This window comes from Strix uralensis, chromosome 3, assembly GCF_047716275.1.
Source record: "Strix uralensis isolate ZFMK-TIS-50842 chromosome 3, bStrUra1, whole genome shotgun sequence".
Classification (NCBI taxonomy): domain Eukaryota; kingdom Metazoa; phylum Chordata; class Aves; order Strigiformes; family Strigidae; genus Strix; species Strix uralensis.
In genome coordinates, this window is record NC_133974.1 from 105,338,954 (window position 1) to 105,355,270 (window position 16,317).

The 16,317-nt window shown below is 40.1% G+C and overlaps 1 protein-coding gene across 13 annotated transcripts in view; it reads right to left on the reverse strand.

Annotated features, from left to right (window-relative positions):
• Positions 1-8,641: 8,641 nt before the first annotated feature.
• ESRRG (estrogen related receptor gamma) overlaps positions 8,642-16,317 on the reverse strand; it is a 408,134-nt gene continuing 400,458 nt past the window's right edge. For all 13 annotated transcript variants that reach the window (XM_074863717.1, XM_074863718.1, XM_074863725.1 and 10 more), the window contains one exon: positions 8,642-12,346. In XM_074863717.1, coding sequence (XP_074719818.1) covers positions 12,102-12,346 — 245 coding nt within the window. In that variant the 3' untranslated portion in view covers positions 8,642-12,101. The remainder of the gene's footprint in view (positions 12,347-16,317) is intronic.

Consider the following 16,317-nt stretch of genomic DNA (forward strand, 5'->3'; position numbering starts at 1 on the left):
GCATTTAATAAGTCCTTTCTGATACTCATTGCTTTGTCAAAATTAAGTCTACTGAAGGAAGTGCAATTTAGCTGGGCCACAGTGCCAAATGCAAATAATTTATCTTTAAGCTGGAACATCTGTTAAGATCGTTTGATTTCATGAATGGCACTTCTAAACTGCTTCAGTCCAAGGAGTGTGTTGTGCTTCATAGGTATTGAGTCACATAGCTTCTGTCACCTGCTCTTAGATGCTGATGGAGTAAACAAAGAGGAATAAAGCCTCAGAGCCAGCCATTGTAGGGATTTGGTTACCAAGTACCATTGCTTTCATTGCAGTGTGACCCAATGTGATCCAAAATGTGATGCATTTTCTGTGAATCACACATGTGCAGATGTTCTCCCCATTAAAAAATTACCAGTAAATAAATGGAAGTAGGGAGACAAGTTAGCTTTTCTTCCTATTTAATATTACCTTCATCTCCCAGCTGTTTCTGTTGTAAGTCTATAAAGAAGTGGTGCAATCCTAAAAGGATGTAGCAGACTCTCCTGTTTTTCTTGGAGCTATAAACTATGTTGCGGATAGGCTTGAGGATCCTTTTGTTATGCTGCTCTTGTGTAAAGGTTTTGTAGTGTAAAGTGACTGACCTTAATCTTTTCACATTGGGAGCTGAAATTTTTTTCCCCTGAATCTTCTGGTTGTAAGACAGAGTCCATTTATATGTAAGATACAAGAACAGCCTGGCTCAGCAAGTCATTTAGAAAGACATTTGGTCAATGTAAAGGAGCAAGGGAAGGAGGGGGAAGGGATCCCCCTCTCCATTGTATACTTTTGTCATGGTCACCTTGTGAGTGGGGCTCAGTGTTGAGGTGACAAAGGAGCAAGGGAATCAATGTAGGAACTATGTAAAACCTCATATATTGCAAGTATAGGCACGTTTACATCTCAGAGCATTATCAAGGCCGATCTTAACAATTTGCCCAAAATCCATCAATGTACCACGATCTTAAATATATCAAAGACAAATTTTTTTTGTTGCTGTAGTCAGAGGATAAGATATAAATGGAAGAGGACAAAGAGTCATGGAAAGAAATTGAAGAGCTTGTTAATTTTACTCTAATCTGAGATGCAAAGCAAAGCCAGCACAGTACTGTAGTAGTCTGCATCCTTCGTTGTTGCCTTACAATGTGTGGAATTGGCCTCAAGAAGTGACCTGTTCCCTCTCACAACAGTTCATTTTATCCATCTGTAAGGAGTGGAATACGTAGACAGTATCAGTCCTTGCCTACATACGTGGATTGATTCATTGTTTCCCACAGTGTCAGTGGGACATGGGAGCTTATGTCCACCTTAGAGATGGAAAAGAGCCACTATATAGATGTCCAAGTTCACATAACCAAACTAGAGCAAGACAGAAGCTTGTTATTATGGATTTGTATTCCTTTGCCCCATTGCTACTCATTAGAAAACACTCCTGGCCAGGCCGCTGGTACTGCTGTAAGCTATTCCTGTTGCACTCTGCAGATTTAAACCCTGAAGAAGCAGCCACTGTGCTCTACAAGGCTTGTGCTGCAGATTTTAGGGTACCTTGAGTAGAAAAAAGGAACCAACCCAGGATGCTCCAGAGTATGGCTGATCTCAATCATCTGGAGCAATATATGACTGCCAGGGTAGGCTGACACTGAGCCAGTCACCTGGGAATGGGGAAAAACCAAAAGTGTCTTTAAACCACAACTGTATAGCATGGGAGAATGGGAGAGTGCCCCCTTTTTCAGGAAAGAGCCCCTTCAGAGAAGGCTAATGTCATGGAAGTCACATGAAGACTGCTGTGACAGCCAGACAGGAAGGATAAAAACACGTGTCTAGTGAGACTATATTACAGTGTTCCATTTTTTCTTCTTTATTTTTTTTCTTTTTTATTCTTTCCCAGGGAGGGGAGGGGGAATTTGGTAATGAGCCCTGTAGCTTTTTCAATAAGAGAATCAGATTGTATCAGCCCCCTGCCTTTTTCTTTATTAACAAGCAGAACTGCTTTCTGCATTTCTAGAGAGGCTGCTCCAGGTTGCAATGCCCAGTCTCAAGCCTGAGATTAGGGTGTCTGCACCACTGTAACCTTTGCTCCACAGCATCCCCAGGGCCAGCCCAAATAAACTTTATGCTGGTACTGTAGGTATTTCTTTCAGATGAAAATAACAGCATGGGCTGGGGCCCTGAGCTCAGAGCTGTGAGCCAAGATCTGTGCTGGGCAGTGGGGTGGGGAAAGCACACTTTCTGGAACGAAATTATCATTTCCCTGCTCCCGCCTTAAATCCAGTGTTTTGGGCCAGCATTGGTAACGCAGTGCTGGTCCTGCAGCAAGGAGGAGCAGGAGGAGACTGGAGGGGAAGAAAGAGAAGTGAAAAGGCTGCTTGGGGGGAAGGATTTTCTTATCACTTCTTTTATGAACATGGAAAACTACTGTACAATTATGCTAAGATTTCACAGCAGAGCGGGAACAACCCGCTGCAAATTAACTTAGGTGGAAACTGTGGGCATGATCTGGGATTCAGCTCCTGCTTGAGGAGGTTATTCCATGTCTGCCACTAAGCTGTGCAACTCAGCCTCCATGGACTGTAGACATCTGACTCATTAAGATGTTCTTGTTACATAGGGAAGGACAAAATATTCAGTGAAGTTTCAGCTACAGGTAAGGAGAGAGACCTGTGTACCTGGCAAGTCTGTGGGGCGATAAGCTTGCAGGTCTTAGAGAAGATGAAGCACTTCTGTGTCAGAATATAGAGGTGCTCACTGGGATTCAGACCCAGGTATTTTTTTTTTTTTTAATCTAAATTGGGGTAGCAGTGAAGAAGGAAACTACTGAGGCTGTTATGGAGTTTTTCCATTCAGTACCATCATGGAGCCCTGTAGACCCCAAGTTAACCTCTGGCAAGTAATACTGGCACTTCTGTGACTCCTTCACAGCCTGGTATGAGAATTGTGCCCTTATTGACTTCCTCTTACTGCCAGTCCCTCACCTTGTGGACATTCCCAGCAAAGCTGTGAAATTAGATAGAGCATGGTAGATTGAACTGGAGAGCGTTAGGAGCGCAATTCATAAAGCACTTGCAATTTAAAAATACTTTTTTTCTTTTAACCCCTTCCACTTGCCATTTACCTTCTAACTCTCTCTCTAAAAATCATGCTGAGGGGCCACTGCAGCAGGTTCCCCAGCACCCAGCCAGGTGAACATCTGTAGTTTGCAAACCTTGCCTGTGCTGCCTGTGAGGAGAGCCTTTAAACACTGCCATCCTACACTCCGGGCTATACAAATAAGATGTGGACAGGCTGGAAAAGGTCCAGAGAAGGGCCACAAAGATGATCAAAGGACTGGGAAGCCTGCCATATGAGGAAAGGCTGGGAGAATTGGATTTGTTTAGCCTTGAGAAGAGGCTTAGGGGAGACCTTATCACCATGTTCCAGTATTTAAAGGGTGGCTATAAAGAAGATGGAGACTCACTTTTTACAAGGAGACACTTGGAAAAGACAAGGGGTAATGGGCACGAGGAAAATTTTTCACAGTGAGAAAAATCAGCTGCTGGAATAATCTCCCCAGGGAAGTGGTGGATTCCCCAACATTGCACAATTTTAAGATTCAGCTCGACAGAGTGCTGGGCCATCTTGTCCAGACCGTGCTTTTGCCAAGAAATGTTGGACCAGATGATCCTTAAAGTCTCTTCCAACCTGGTATTCTGTGATTCTAGAATCCCCAACCACGCTGGCTCATGGCTCTGGCTGCAGTGGTCCCTGCTCTCTGCTGGTCAGACCATGGCTGGTGTGAGTGGCTGGCAGCTTGTGCAAGGGGCTGGGAAATGCAGTTGGAAGGGAATCACTGCAGGGGAGGTGTACCCAGCAGTCCTCACCTCCCCTGTAAATGTTCCTCCTCTCCAGGAGTGTGGTAGCTCCTCTAATAGATGTCTACGGCTTGATGTGAGGCAGATGACCTGCCCTTGCACCATTAGCTTACAGGTATCACCTTGCCCATGCTAAGATGCCTGCCCTGCACTACTCAAGGGCCCCTCTGGGCAAAGCATACTTCAGCAAAGCAGGGTACAAAAATCACCCAGTCTTGAGATGGAACAGCTTTTCACTGGCATGAGCACTCAGGAGACAAGGAAAAAGGCAAACAGCAAGTGGATAACCAGGCACCATGAATGAGAAACACAGGGTCAGAGCTTGTTTTTAGCAAGAGAGAGATGCAAACATGCAGCACATCTTCTGCCCCCCTCCCAGTTCTCGGTGCTGGATTGAACAAGGCAATCACGACACTGCCCGGCAGCTTGTCGGTCCACGGGATCAGCTGCTTGGCAGCAGGCAGCAACGGTGGCATCGGCTGACGAGTGAGGAGAGGCCACGAGGCAGTACAGAAGTAGAGGATTTGTGTTAAGGCTTCGGGACTGTCTTAAATCTCCGACATCTGCCAATTTAAGTACAGCTGAATTGCTGGATAATTCTGCTGGTGGCGCTCCTGGGAACACCCAGCCCGAGCAGAACAATTTTGAAGGAAATTACATGAGCTGGGATTTAGTGTTGTCTCTTTAGCTTGTGGAAGAGATAATCTGGCCCATTTAATGTGGAACAAAATTTGCTCTGTTTCACAGGCGTAAGGAGATAGTTTTGCCTTGAGAAAGCAGCAGTAAATGACTCTGAAGTCCTGCTGTCACTCGTTCACTGAGATGCTGTAATATGGAGTGGCAAGGGTTGTTTTCTTGGGCCTCTTTCTACATATAAGTAACACTCTTTATAAAGAACACCACTTAGTCTTATGACAAAATTCCTCTAGTGTGACACAGAAGAGCATTGACATCATTCTTGAAGGCTGGAGAATTTATGGCACAGGTAATTATTAATTTGGCTGGCATTTGTAAAGTAGAAGGGAGTTCTTGTGCTTTTAGGCCATGCTCTCAGTGTGTAAATCTCTTGTATGGCTGCCATAATAATATTCCTGCAGCTATGTTGTCACCTATTGTAATTTTTCTGCTAATAAGAAAATTTAAACTAACCAGGAATCCCAAATTTGGAGACTAGTTGTTTATTTCAAATATACTCTGGAGAAATAATAATGCAGTTCTGCTCTGAATTTAATTTAAACAGGAACAGGCAAAACAAATCTCTGTGGAGGGCATTTGACAATAATAAAATATTTCTCCCAGCGGGTGAGCTGGTAGCAATTGTATTGTTGCCATCAAAGCTCACGTTTCAGCAGGTCATTACCATCATAACAAGCCCTTGGACCAACTGGCATGGACATGCAACATTGAGCTCCTGATGGGCACATTATTTCAGACCTTTAACTTCATGGAGAACAAGACAAATACTCCTGGGAACGGAGGATTATATTTTGAAATTCCTTTCTTTTCTGTTCTGCTTAATAATAAGAGCCTGCATGTAATCAATCTACCGCCACTTGCTTTTTTATATTAACAGAGATTGTAAGGAGCCAGGTTTGGGAATCTGAACACTAAGAAAGAGCGGCCTTTAGTCTCAACAAAATACTAAGGATTAGCATGCTGGGATGTGGAAATGCAAACACTTTTGAACACTTATGAATAAAAATGTTAAAAGCAAATAAATGCACCCATATTCTTTTCTATACTTTTTCTTCTTCTTCTTCTTTAATAGCAACCACAAGGAGGAAGTTTGTGACCTATATGTTAGAGACAACCTATACACACAGAATCACTATCTTAGCAGACAGAAAAAGCACACTCCTTGTGAGGCAGCTACAGCAGGCAGGCTGTATAACGAAGGATATAGTAATTAGCAAAGTGCCATGTGAAATCAGAGACCTACATTACACAAGAGAGATGAAATGCAAAGTAAAGGAAAGGTGCAAGTAAAAAAAGCTGTTAAGGAAAATAAACAAAGCTGTAGAAAAAAATGCAGAAAACAGATGGAAGCTGTCCCATTCTTGAGTTTAATGCAGGAGCCAGGACAGGTAATGTTAAAAAAAATTAGAGAGGTGTTTTCTGCTGCAAAAGCCTGTGCACAGAAGGTCTCAGGTGTTTTTGTGCTTAGGGTTTCTTTTTTCAAGTATGGTATTACCAGGCGATGCTGCAGGAGGACACTGAAAGATGTACAGCATGAGGGCTTGTCCTACTAAGGACAGTATTTCCATCTCTGTTATCTTTCAGAATCTCTCTTTCTTTTGGTTTTGGTGGTTTGGTTGTGGGTTTGGTTTTTTTACATATTTAATCTCTGTTAGTATTTGAACAGCACTGGCATTGTGTATTAAGAAGCACACATAACTGCATGCTTAATAGCACTGACCGGTGCATGATTTTCACGCCATTTCTTTCTCCAAGAAAGGAGCTGCTGAAGGCACCACACCAGACTACCTTTTATTGGTGTTTGCCAGACCTTTTCACACTGTGAATTCACCAGTTCAAAAAAAACCTGCCAACCACACAAAAAGTCCAAATGACATCGAGACCATCACTTGGATGCAAATCTCCAAAGAAAAGTCAGAGCCCATCATAAATCCCACGCCATTTAGTAGCCAGCTCAGCAAGTGGCGCGTTTTCCTTTTGCATCACTACTGGCGGCATCAGCCAGCTTGCGAGCGGGCACGGGTGCCAGTGTAAGAGCGTGGCAGGAGCAGAGCGCTCCGCAGCCAGGCTGGTGTGGTGAGAGGGGCAAAGGCCGTCAAACAAGCACCCACGGTGGCAAAACCATGCTCTTACCCTGGGATGGCTTCTTTTATTGGGGAGGGGGAGTAGGGGAGAGGAAGGGCGATGTAAGCCATGTCAGTCAAAATCTAGTTTTGTTGAGCTAAGCCATATCCACCACAGGAAGACTCTTGTCAGTTTGGCATCTCCTTGTTTTAGCTCAGTGGTGTTGCTGCAGCCACAGGTTGGGGATGCAGCAGTTGAGAGCTGTAGCAGGACCTGTTGGGCAAGCTACGAATGCCAGTGCTCCAAGCCCTTTTAATTTTCTTTAAAGATTTAGTAGCTATTTTCATACTTTAGAGAAGTTTGTGCTCCTAGACAAATTCCCCACAGATACTTACTGAAACATTTCTGCCTACTGAAACGTTTCTGATGGATTTCTGTGCCCATCCTGGCTTTACTGCAGAGACAGTGGCAGGAGAAGACAGAAAGAAAAAAAACAAAACGACTCTGCAGTTGCATCCCTAGAAGTGGCTTCATCTCAGCGTTCCCCATATTTTCTCTTCTGTGATGCTAAATTTATGATTGCATGGTGCTTCATGATCCTCTCATGAAAAATGGTACAGAGATGTTAATTACGATTTTGTTAATTGTATGTGAAAACTTTAACGGTTAGAAACAACTACATTTTGAGGAAGACTAGGAATACCAGTGTTTACGTTTTTTTCCCCCCTTTGTGTGTAAAAATTTGTGATACTACTTTTTTAACTTTGAAGTTATGGTACAGTACTACCTTTTCCTTTGAGGAGGTACTTTGCAATAGTTCAAAATCAGAACACTAAAAAAGCAGGGAAAACCAGTTCTGTGCACACGTACGTATGTGCATACGTACGTATGCCTGTGTACACAGCCGTGTCAACACAAAAAAACCAATTCTGACCTTCCTTGAAGAGTCCACACAGGATTCATCTTACTATTGTTCTGCTGCTCCTTTTACTCAAAACCCCCCTATTTCTTAGGATGGTTAAAATACAGAAGGCACTGGTAGCAGGGAAGAGGCATACTGCTACTGGAAGACTGTGAAGCACAAAAAGCCACTGGCGCTGCCCTGGTAGCTTGGCTGAAACAATCCCCGTCCCTGAGTGCCAGCGTTCTGTTCAGCAGCCTTTGTGCCATCAGCCAGAACCTCCAGAGAACAGCCAGAGAACAGCCAGCAGTGAAGGTGAGAAATAATGTTGGCAAACACAACGACAAAATACTATCAAGATAGGCTAAAAAGCAAGAAAAGCACACATTAGCACTTCTGTGATGGTTCCAGAAGGGTCCACAGGCAAGAGGGGCTGACCCCGCACCTGTTGGGGGTAAGAGGCTGAGAGACCATTTACTGCCAGTTTGCAGCCGTGCTCCTTAACCCCCCTGGATCTTGATGACTTATCAGTGCTCTTCATTAACACCAATCTATATTATTGCTCTGGTGGCTATTTACTTCCATTCAGAAAAGCTGGATCAAATAATACAGATTTTTTTTTTTTTTTTTTACCCAGAACACACAAAAGGAGTCTCCTGCAGTAGGAAATGAATGATAGACTCGGTTGTTGATGGAGAAAGCAAATAAGTACTTCTAGATGATATTAATGTGATCTTAAAATAGTGGGAAAGTTTTCTTTTATGACATTGACAGAGAGGCAATGATTTTGAGTAATGCAGGTTGATGTGAAGATGCTTTAAGATTAAATAAGTGCTATATAAAGGCCTGTCAGCCTGAATTCTAATGTGCTATGAGACATTTTGCATATTTAAGAGTATGCAAAATGTCTTGTACCACACTGGAATTCATTCTGACAAGGCTTTATATAGCACTTATTTACACTCATATTGTACTTTAAGGGAGAAGTGATAACGCTGGCTCCTCTTTGAATGGAAGTAACAAAAGGTAATGCTAATTCCTGTTTCCTTTTCTGAAAAAGAAAATAAAACCAAAAAAACCCCACAACACAAAAAATAAAATAAAAGCAATCAAAAGTGGAAGCTTGTTTAATATTGCTCTACCATCATCCTGAAAGGCATAATAATTTGAGTTACACATCTGAACTGATTGGAGTTACAGAATCATATCTCCTTTTTGCATTTAACAATATATACAATATAAAATAAATACATTTACACAAATGGACATTGGTTGGAGCACACGGTATGATACACATCACAAAAATATACAGTTGATTGCTATACAGATGTGAAGCCCATCTACAGCTATAGACATGTTTGTTTTTATTTGTTGTTTTGTTTCGTTTTTTAACTACTGGCTATTATGCAACTCCTGGATTATTATAAGCAGTTTAATTTTTTTTGTCCTTTTGCGATCTTTGCACGATAAGACTGCCATAAAATGTTTTCCTAGGCAGGTAAACAGAGACGCTTAAATAATTAAAATACAATCACCAACACCCATTTTCTCTTCTATAAGAAAAATAGCAGTTTTAATTTTTTATATCTTTTTATGTTATCATTTAAATGCAAAATAGTGGAATAAATACAACAATCTGATCTGATTGAAACAAATGTGTAACTTCTGGGAGTTACACAATCATATTGCTTTAAATAAGAAAAAATTAAAAAATGAAGCAAAAATAGAAATTAAATCGTTATGGCTAAAACATACACCCTTTGAAATTTTCCCAACACTTCACATTAAGTAAGTGGTCTTGAAAGAACTCTTCTCCAGCAAGGTTTAAGATGAACAACATTATAAAGCCCGTGCAGTTCTTTTAGCTATGTTTCAGGTAATGCTTTTACAGTCTTGAGATACTTGTTCTTTTGCAGCTCCAAAAAATTACGGAAAATGAAAACTAAAGTTTGCACCGTGTGCCTTTAACACATCTCCATTTTTTGTGTGTTTTTGTATACTTCTAGTCGATTGGCTTTTGACCCTGAAGCCCAAGTTCTTTAATGTGATACAGCAAAAACAATATTTATATTATATATTTATATATATATAGTGTACTTGAACAGTAGCAACTTAAACCCTGCACAAACTTTCTGGAAAATAAACTTTTTTTTGCACTCTTACATATATAAATAATCTTATAGAATCAGCACCTTTTTCCCAGGAGTTGTAATTTTTTTTTTGACATTTTTCAAAAGGGATGTGCCAATTTCTGAACTCCTATCACAGCTATAAATTTCAAGTTATTGACCATCTGAATGAATTGCTAATGATGATTTACCTAGAATCACACTACAGTCACTTCTCTACTGAGAAAACACAATCTACAATATAGTCCCATATAGCTAATGATAGATACACAGTTTTTTTTTTTTTTCCTAGCACGAGGCTGATGAAGCATCAGCCCATTGTTATTTTGTTTAAAGCACACAACGTAGCAATAGTTTTGGAAACTTGTCCGCACCAAAAAAGTTTTGCAACAACACAGAGCGAGTTAATAACAACATCTGAGAGATGATTGAATAAAAGCTATATTTACAGCGTTTAAAAATTAGACTTATCTATAATCTTGAAATATTCAAAGTTTTATTTCTAAGCTATACATTGGTATTCTATAATAAACTGTTACAGAAATTATCCCTTGTTTTGAAAATATTATGATTTCAGTGTGTATCTGTTAATAACGAGTATTTGTTTGGAGTTTCGATCTCTTAATTATTACTAGGAAGAACCTTATTACCAGTAAGGAATAGAATATACTACTGTAATCTCCTGAGGAATTGTACATCCAATATTGTCTCTAATTCTACCCTGTGTCTATAAGCACACACCACAAGAATCCAAACACCACAAGAAGAACAAGACAACAGTCTTTGAATGCAACATAAAAATTCAGAAAAGCACAGCAAACATGAAACATTGAAAAGCTGAACTACATTTCTTTTGTTTGTTAGGATTACAATTTTAATTACATCTGTGTACATAGAATAAGGATGTTCACATAGTACAGGGAGCAGCTACTAACACTGGTACATTGGTATAGCATTTGATGGAGGTTATTGTTTATTGGTTATTTAGCGACTGTAGTTTTCTGGGGGCATCTAATCGGTTTATACATTAGATTACACCTCGTAACAGTCTTGAAACTGACTGACTTTCATGCTGTGACAATACTGGTTGAAAAGCACATATACTGGTTTAGCTACTTGTTAAAGATTGCCATTTACAAAATAAAATCTAAATCAATAAATAAGGTATAGAAGTGTTAAATTCTTCAATTTGGTCAGAAGTCTACTACTCTGATTTCTTAATTTTGCAAACGTCGGCATTTGCCTTATTGCCTCTAAGCTACTATTGGTTCATAGGGTTTCTCTGCGTGTGAGGTTATAATTTTGCAAACAGGCAGTATCTTGTTCATTTGCAACTGAAGCAGTTAGAAATCACGTAGCAACTATACCTTTGTACAGTCGCTGTCTCCTAACACTGTTACAGATTGGTATTTGACATGGAGTATTTATATGTTAGACTACTTGGATATACTGTAGGTGTAATCTAATCCTTTGAGTCAGTGAACATTTAGTTATAAACTGGAGCTCATGTTAAGAAACTGGATGTTTTGGACCAGACTGGCACACAACATAAATTGCATCCGTGATAATATGCACCTTCCCTTCGACTATTGCTTTAGTAAGATAAATTCCCACATTAATAAATGGCTGAAAACTGGTAAAGCTGGTACAAAAAAATCTCCGTTAGTAAGAAGAAACAAAACATTTAAAAAAATCTTCCTTCAGGATTCATTTGTCCTTCATTATTGTTCATCATTGTTCAAGCCAGCACAAAAATGCAGTATTTCTTTCTCTTTAGTATTGCATGAATGAATAAAGCTTAAACTATTCCCTGAAAAAGTTACATTGTAGCTAACCTAAGAAATATCTGGAAGACTTGAAAAAACAATTAAGGAATCAAATGGCTGTAACTGATCTAGATGGAAAATGCAATGATAAGAAGCAGCCGATGCATCGTCGCTTAGTCGTCTAATTAGAGACTGCTCCTATGAAATCTAATACTGCATTCAGTCAGTTCATCGTGTTGTACTGTACTGCTAGGTACGGTGGTTCTCTCTTTGATTCCTTTGTCATTGGGGACATTATGGTTCATAATAAGTTCACTGGCATCCATATTATGGATTTCCATCCTTTGGCAGGCCTGGCTTCCATCTCTCTTCAATTAGAGACCTCTTTTAAAAAGTTCAGCAGCAAAGAAAAAAGAGAAAAGGAAAAAGGAAAGGAAAGAACAGAAAGGAAAAGAGAGAAAAGGAAAAGGAAAAGAAAAACTGCATCAGAAAGACACAGAAGAAAAAGTTGAAAGCTGCTTCACAGTCTTGCTGCTAAATATCAGTGCAGTCATTTTTTCCTTAATTAAACACTAAGTTTCTTTGCCATTATTATCCTGTTTATTTTCCCTTTTTTTTTTTTTTTTTTTTTTTTTTTTTTAAAACGTGCATGATGGGGAAGCCCATGATGCTTTAGTCAGACCTTGGCCTCCAGCATTTCCAAAAAAAGTTTGTGCATGGGGACTTTGCCTTCCAGTTTGATGTTGTAGAAATGCTGCACAGCCTTGGTGGAGGTTTGCCTCAGAAGCGGGAGAGTCATCAACATCTTGCCTGCACGACGTGGGTCTTCCATGTGCTGCCCGGCCTCATAATCCTGCAGAGCCTCATGTAAGACGTCCTGAAGTTTCTGCACTGCCTCAACATCCTCTATGTGCATTGAGTCTGCAAAACAAAGGAGCAACAGGAGGTTTTGGTTTGGTGTTCCAGAAGTCAGATAACACTATGGCTGCGTAACACTGTCACTGGTTCTGTCCATCCTCCTTCACAAAGAAGATAATTACCCACTAATTTCTACACTGACCTTCAGGAAAATATCTGGAAGTACTGTGGAACTACAAATGTATCATTAACTCTTGTGTAAGTGATCCTTCTCCTCATCCTCCTCAAACAAGTAAAACAGTCACCCTTGCTGCTCCATAAACCACCTCTTACAGTTACTGCTTTGAAGAAATGACAGCGCCAAAGGGCTGCCTGAATTGAGGTCTGCATTTTATCGGGGAAGCAAGAATGACTGCCCTACTATGGAAAAGCTCAGTAAAATTCTGTGTCAGGCTCCAAGGCTGTAGAGCTGGAAGCCATGGTCATTACCCACTGCTCAGCGGAGCTAATCGTGGGATTAGGGCCACTGCACAGACACAAGGGAAAAGCAGGTTTGATGTGATTTCCCGATAGGTTTAGCAAATTTTTCTCCCTCAGGCACATTCAGACAGGCAACACTTAGGATGTTCCTGAACAGCTTTTGTTCTGTGAAGCTAACATCTCCTACAAGGTGTAATCCTTCTCTCCCACCCACTCAGAGGGTGGTTTATCCTGTTATTGTTGGGGTTCTGCATTTTTTCTAAATCACTCAGAGCAAGCACCTTGCCCTGTACCTTTCCAGGTGAGATGTTTTGGTGGTGTAAGTATTGAGTGACAAGCCTAGACACAATGCACATCAGAAACTAAACTAAACTGCTACATGACCTGGAAAGATTAAAGCAATGGAAGTGTGAAATAGAAAGAAAAGATCTAACTGAAATAACTGTAAAACCCTCAACTGCATAGATACAGAAAGGGAAGATGTCCCTGAGAACATGCAGTTACTGGACCATACTGAGATGACTTCGGACAAGCAGCCCTAATTCTCTTACTTTTATGTAGCCATAAATGCTGAAACAACCCTGATGTGGTCCAAAGTGAGGTGAATGCAAGTAAGGGAGAATAGTCATACGTGAAAGAGACCACCAAACAGCCCCTATCAGCTACCAAAATTTGGATGGTCGACGGACTTACAGAGCCAATAAAACCCCATATGAAAACAGAATTGCTGTGAGAGGGTGCAAGTCCTAGGGATAGGCTACACTGTGCAAGCTTAGCTCAGGGTGAAACTGGGACATGGCATTATGAAAGTATATCCTCGAAAACTCTAGTTAGTACAATGCTGCTTTGCATCTTAATTTTTGGTTTTGGAATAAAGCTCCTGTTCCCAGACAGAATAATGATTGAGGAGTTGGATGGTGAAGAACCCGCTTCTATCATCATTTCCAAGCCCTGTATTAAGCAGTCTGATGCCCTGGATCAGTATTTTGACAGAGCCTCATGTTTTACCCTGTTGATGATAACAACATCAAAGTTTGCATGTGCTTCAAATACCTGAATTACACCCAGAGAATTACGATGCATCTAAGATTCATTTCCTAAAAGCTGATGTGCAACTGTTTCCTCAGATAATTAGGCCAGATAGTAAACACCTCTCTCTTTTCAAACACAAACATGTCAACTAAAACACAAACCAGTAAATAACAGGTTAACAAAAATGTTCCAGCTTCTATTGTCAAAACAAATGTGCAAATTGAAAAGAAAAAAAATAAAAGTTACAGCTCCTGCTCTAAAACAGACACTTAATTATATACAAGTTTGGATCATTTAGCACGTTTTATTGATTCTGATGACAGTTTATCTGTTAATTACACATAATGGAGTCCTATGGGAATTTTACATGTTTAATAATTCTGAGTCTTAGCGAATACATGCTCTAAGAAGCATGCAGTTAAGACATACGCTGCAGGGATGTGATACTGCACATCAAGGTGCACTGTGCTGAAAGCAGAAAAACGCAAAAATATCTCTTAGGGAAAAAAATAGCTACAACATTTTAAAAAAGATGACAGGGAAATACTACCTCTAGCAAAATTTAGTTTTAATTAATGTGAGACCATTCCCCAAATTCGTACATTTTTGATAGTTTTCTAATAGGGCAATTCTATTAAATAATTCTGTGTCAATAAAGGAAAAGCCCTGAATTCTGTGTCCTACAAACAGATGTAATCGATACAGACATGCTAACACACACATACAAACGTGACTGATGTCTTAAGCATAGGGTCCAGCCACTGGGCTTAATTTGGAATGCAAACAAATTGTTGTCTTTACTCCCTGATTCTTTACCAAGTCCTTGGATATTGACTGTTGTGCTACAGAACACACAATATGCTACTCCAAATAATTTTTCCATAAACCATGCAGTCTGTGCAGAAATTACACATCTTTTCCTCCTCTCCCCAGACTCAGATTTGTCACGGAACCAAACTGGAGCATTTTATCAGCAACAAATGCTTGGCGAGTCAAAGACTGACTGTTCTTGTGATAATTTTTTTACACGATACTGCATAAGACAACAGGTCTTTCTTGAGAACCTGACTATAAATGTTTAGTTTTTAACCCTGTATAAAACTAGTCTGATTCTTCCCTGAATCAGTATTTGTAACGGCAACCATGTTTGAGTTTGAAAATAGATAGACGGAGTCCAGACTAATATATTTTTCACACAGAGATGAAACTTCCCTGAGATCTTTAGCTCTGCAGTTTGGATAGCAATTTGGCCTGCAGCTTGAGGAATATCTATGCTCTACATATTTCTTACACAGAAACTGAGTGAGAGGGAAAAAGAGGAAGAGAACACTCCCAGAAAATGCAAGAACGGAAGGTGAATCAAACCCTGCGCTCTGATACAGCTATTACACTCCATGCTCTCAAACTCTTCCTCTGTGTGGACAACATCTTAAAACAAGGGATCTTATCCTCTCCTTGCAGAGGTTGATTGTATACCATCCCTCCGGTAAACAGAGCAATTGCTTACATGGAAAAGTAATAGTACCGAAGCATTTAACGTATTTGTTGCTGTCTTTGAAATCAATTTAGCAGCTGGGAAGAACGTGACCAGCCAGCTCTCCACCGGCCTAATGCAAGCACTCCGCTGCCAAACAGTGGTTCACAGAGCAGTTTAGGAACCTGTGACTTGGGAAACAGATTTTGTCACAGGAAATGGGGTAAGACAAAATAGCAGAGAGAGGGCACTTCCAAACGGTGATTAAGACTTCAAACTGTTCAGTTGAAATGGTGACTTAGCTTGAAAGATTTAAAAATGATTTAATCAAATTACTATGATAATTTAACTTCCCATTCACGGAAAAGATTCAGACTCATTTCAGCTTAGCCATTCTAGGGTCTGCTAATGTTTAAATGCAAACTCACTAAATCTGTGCTATTTAATTAGACCATGATTCAGCTTGCAGATTGCTCAGGAAAATATTAATCTCTACAAAGATCCTTCTTCAAGTTTTAGCCTTGCAGTCTGGAACTTCCACTTTATTCCCGATATTAAACGAATGTAGATCTTAATCCCTCAGGTGTAAGCCTTTGAAAATAAGGAAAATGGTTGAAAACGCTGAACTAGCCAAGGGGAAAAGAGGAGGAAAAGTAAAAGAAAAGAGAAATCTTTTCAGTAACTACAGACTGGCAGATGTAGAAGTGAATTCAGAACAGGTTAGTTTATTGCTGATAAACCCAATCCTCACTAGTAAGAGAGGGCAATGTCAACAAGAACCACTATAATTAAAGGAAACACAGAATCTGTGTGATAATCCAGAAATAAAAAATTCCACAGACCATATGAAATTGAACTATAAATTAGGTACAAAGATTTTGAATGTTCTTCCTATACCAAGAAAAACCCTTTTTTGGTTTTGGGTTGGTTTTTTTTGGAGTGGCTTTGTAGACAGTCTGGATAATTCACAATTACATCCTACACAGGTAATATCCAGAGGAAACCTATATCCAGATGTAATACACTTAAAAATCAGTGCCTGTATAAA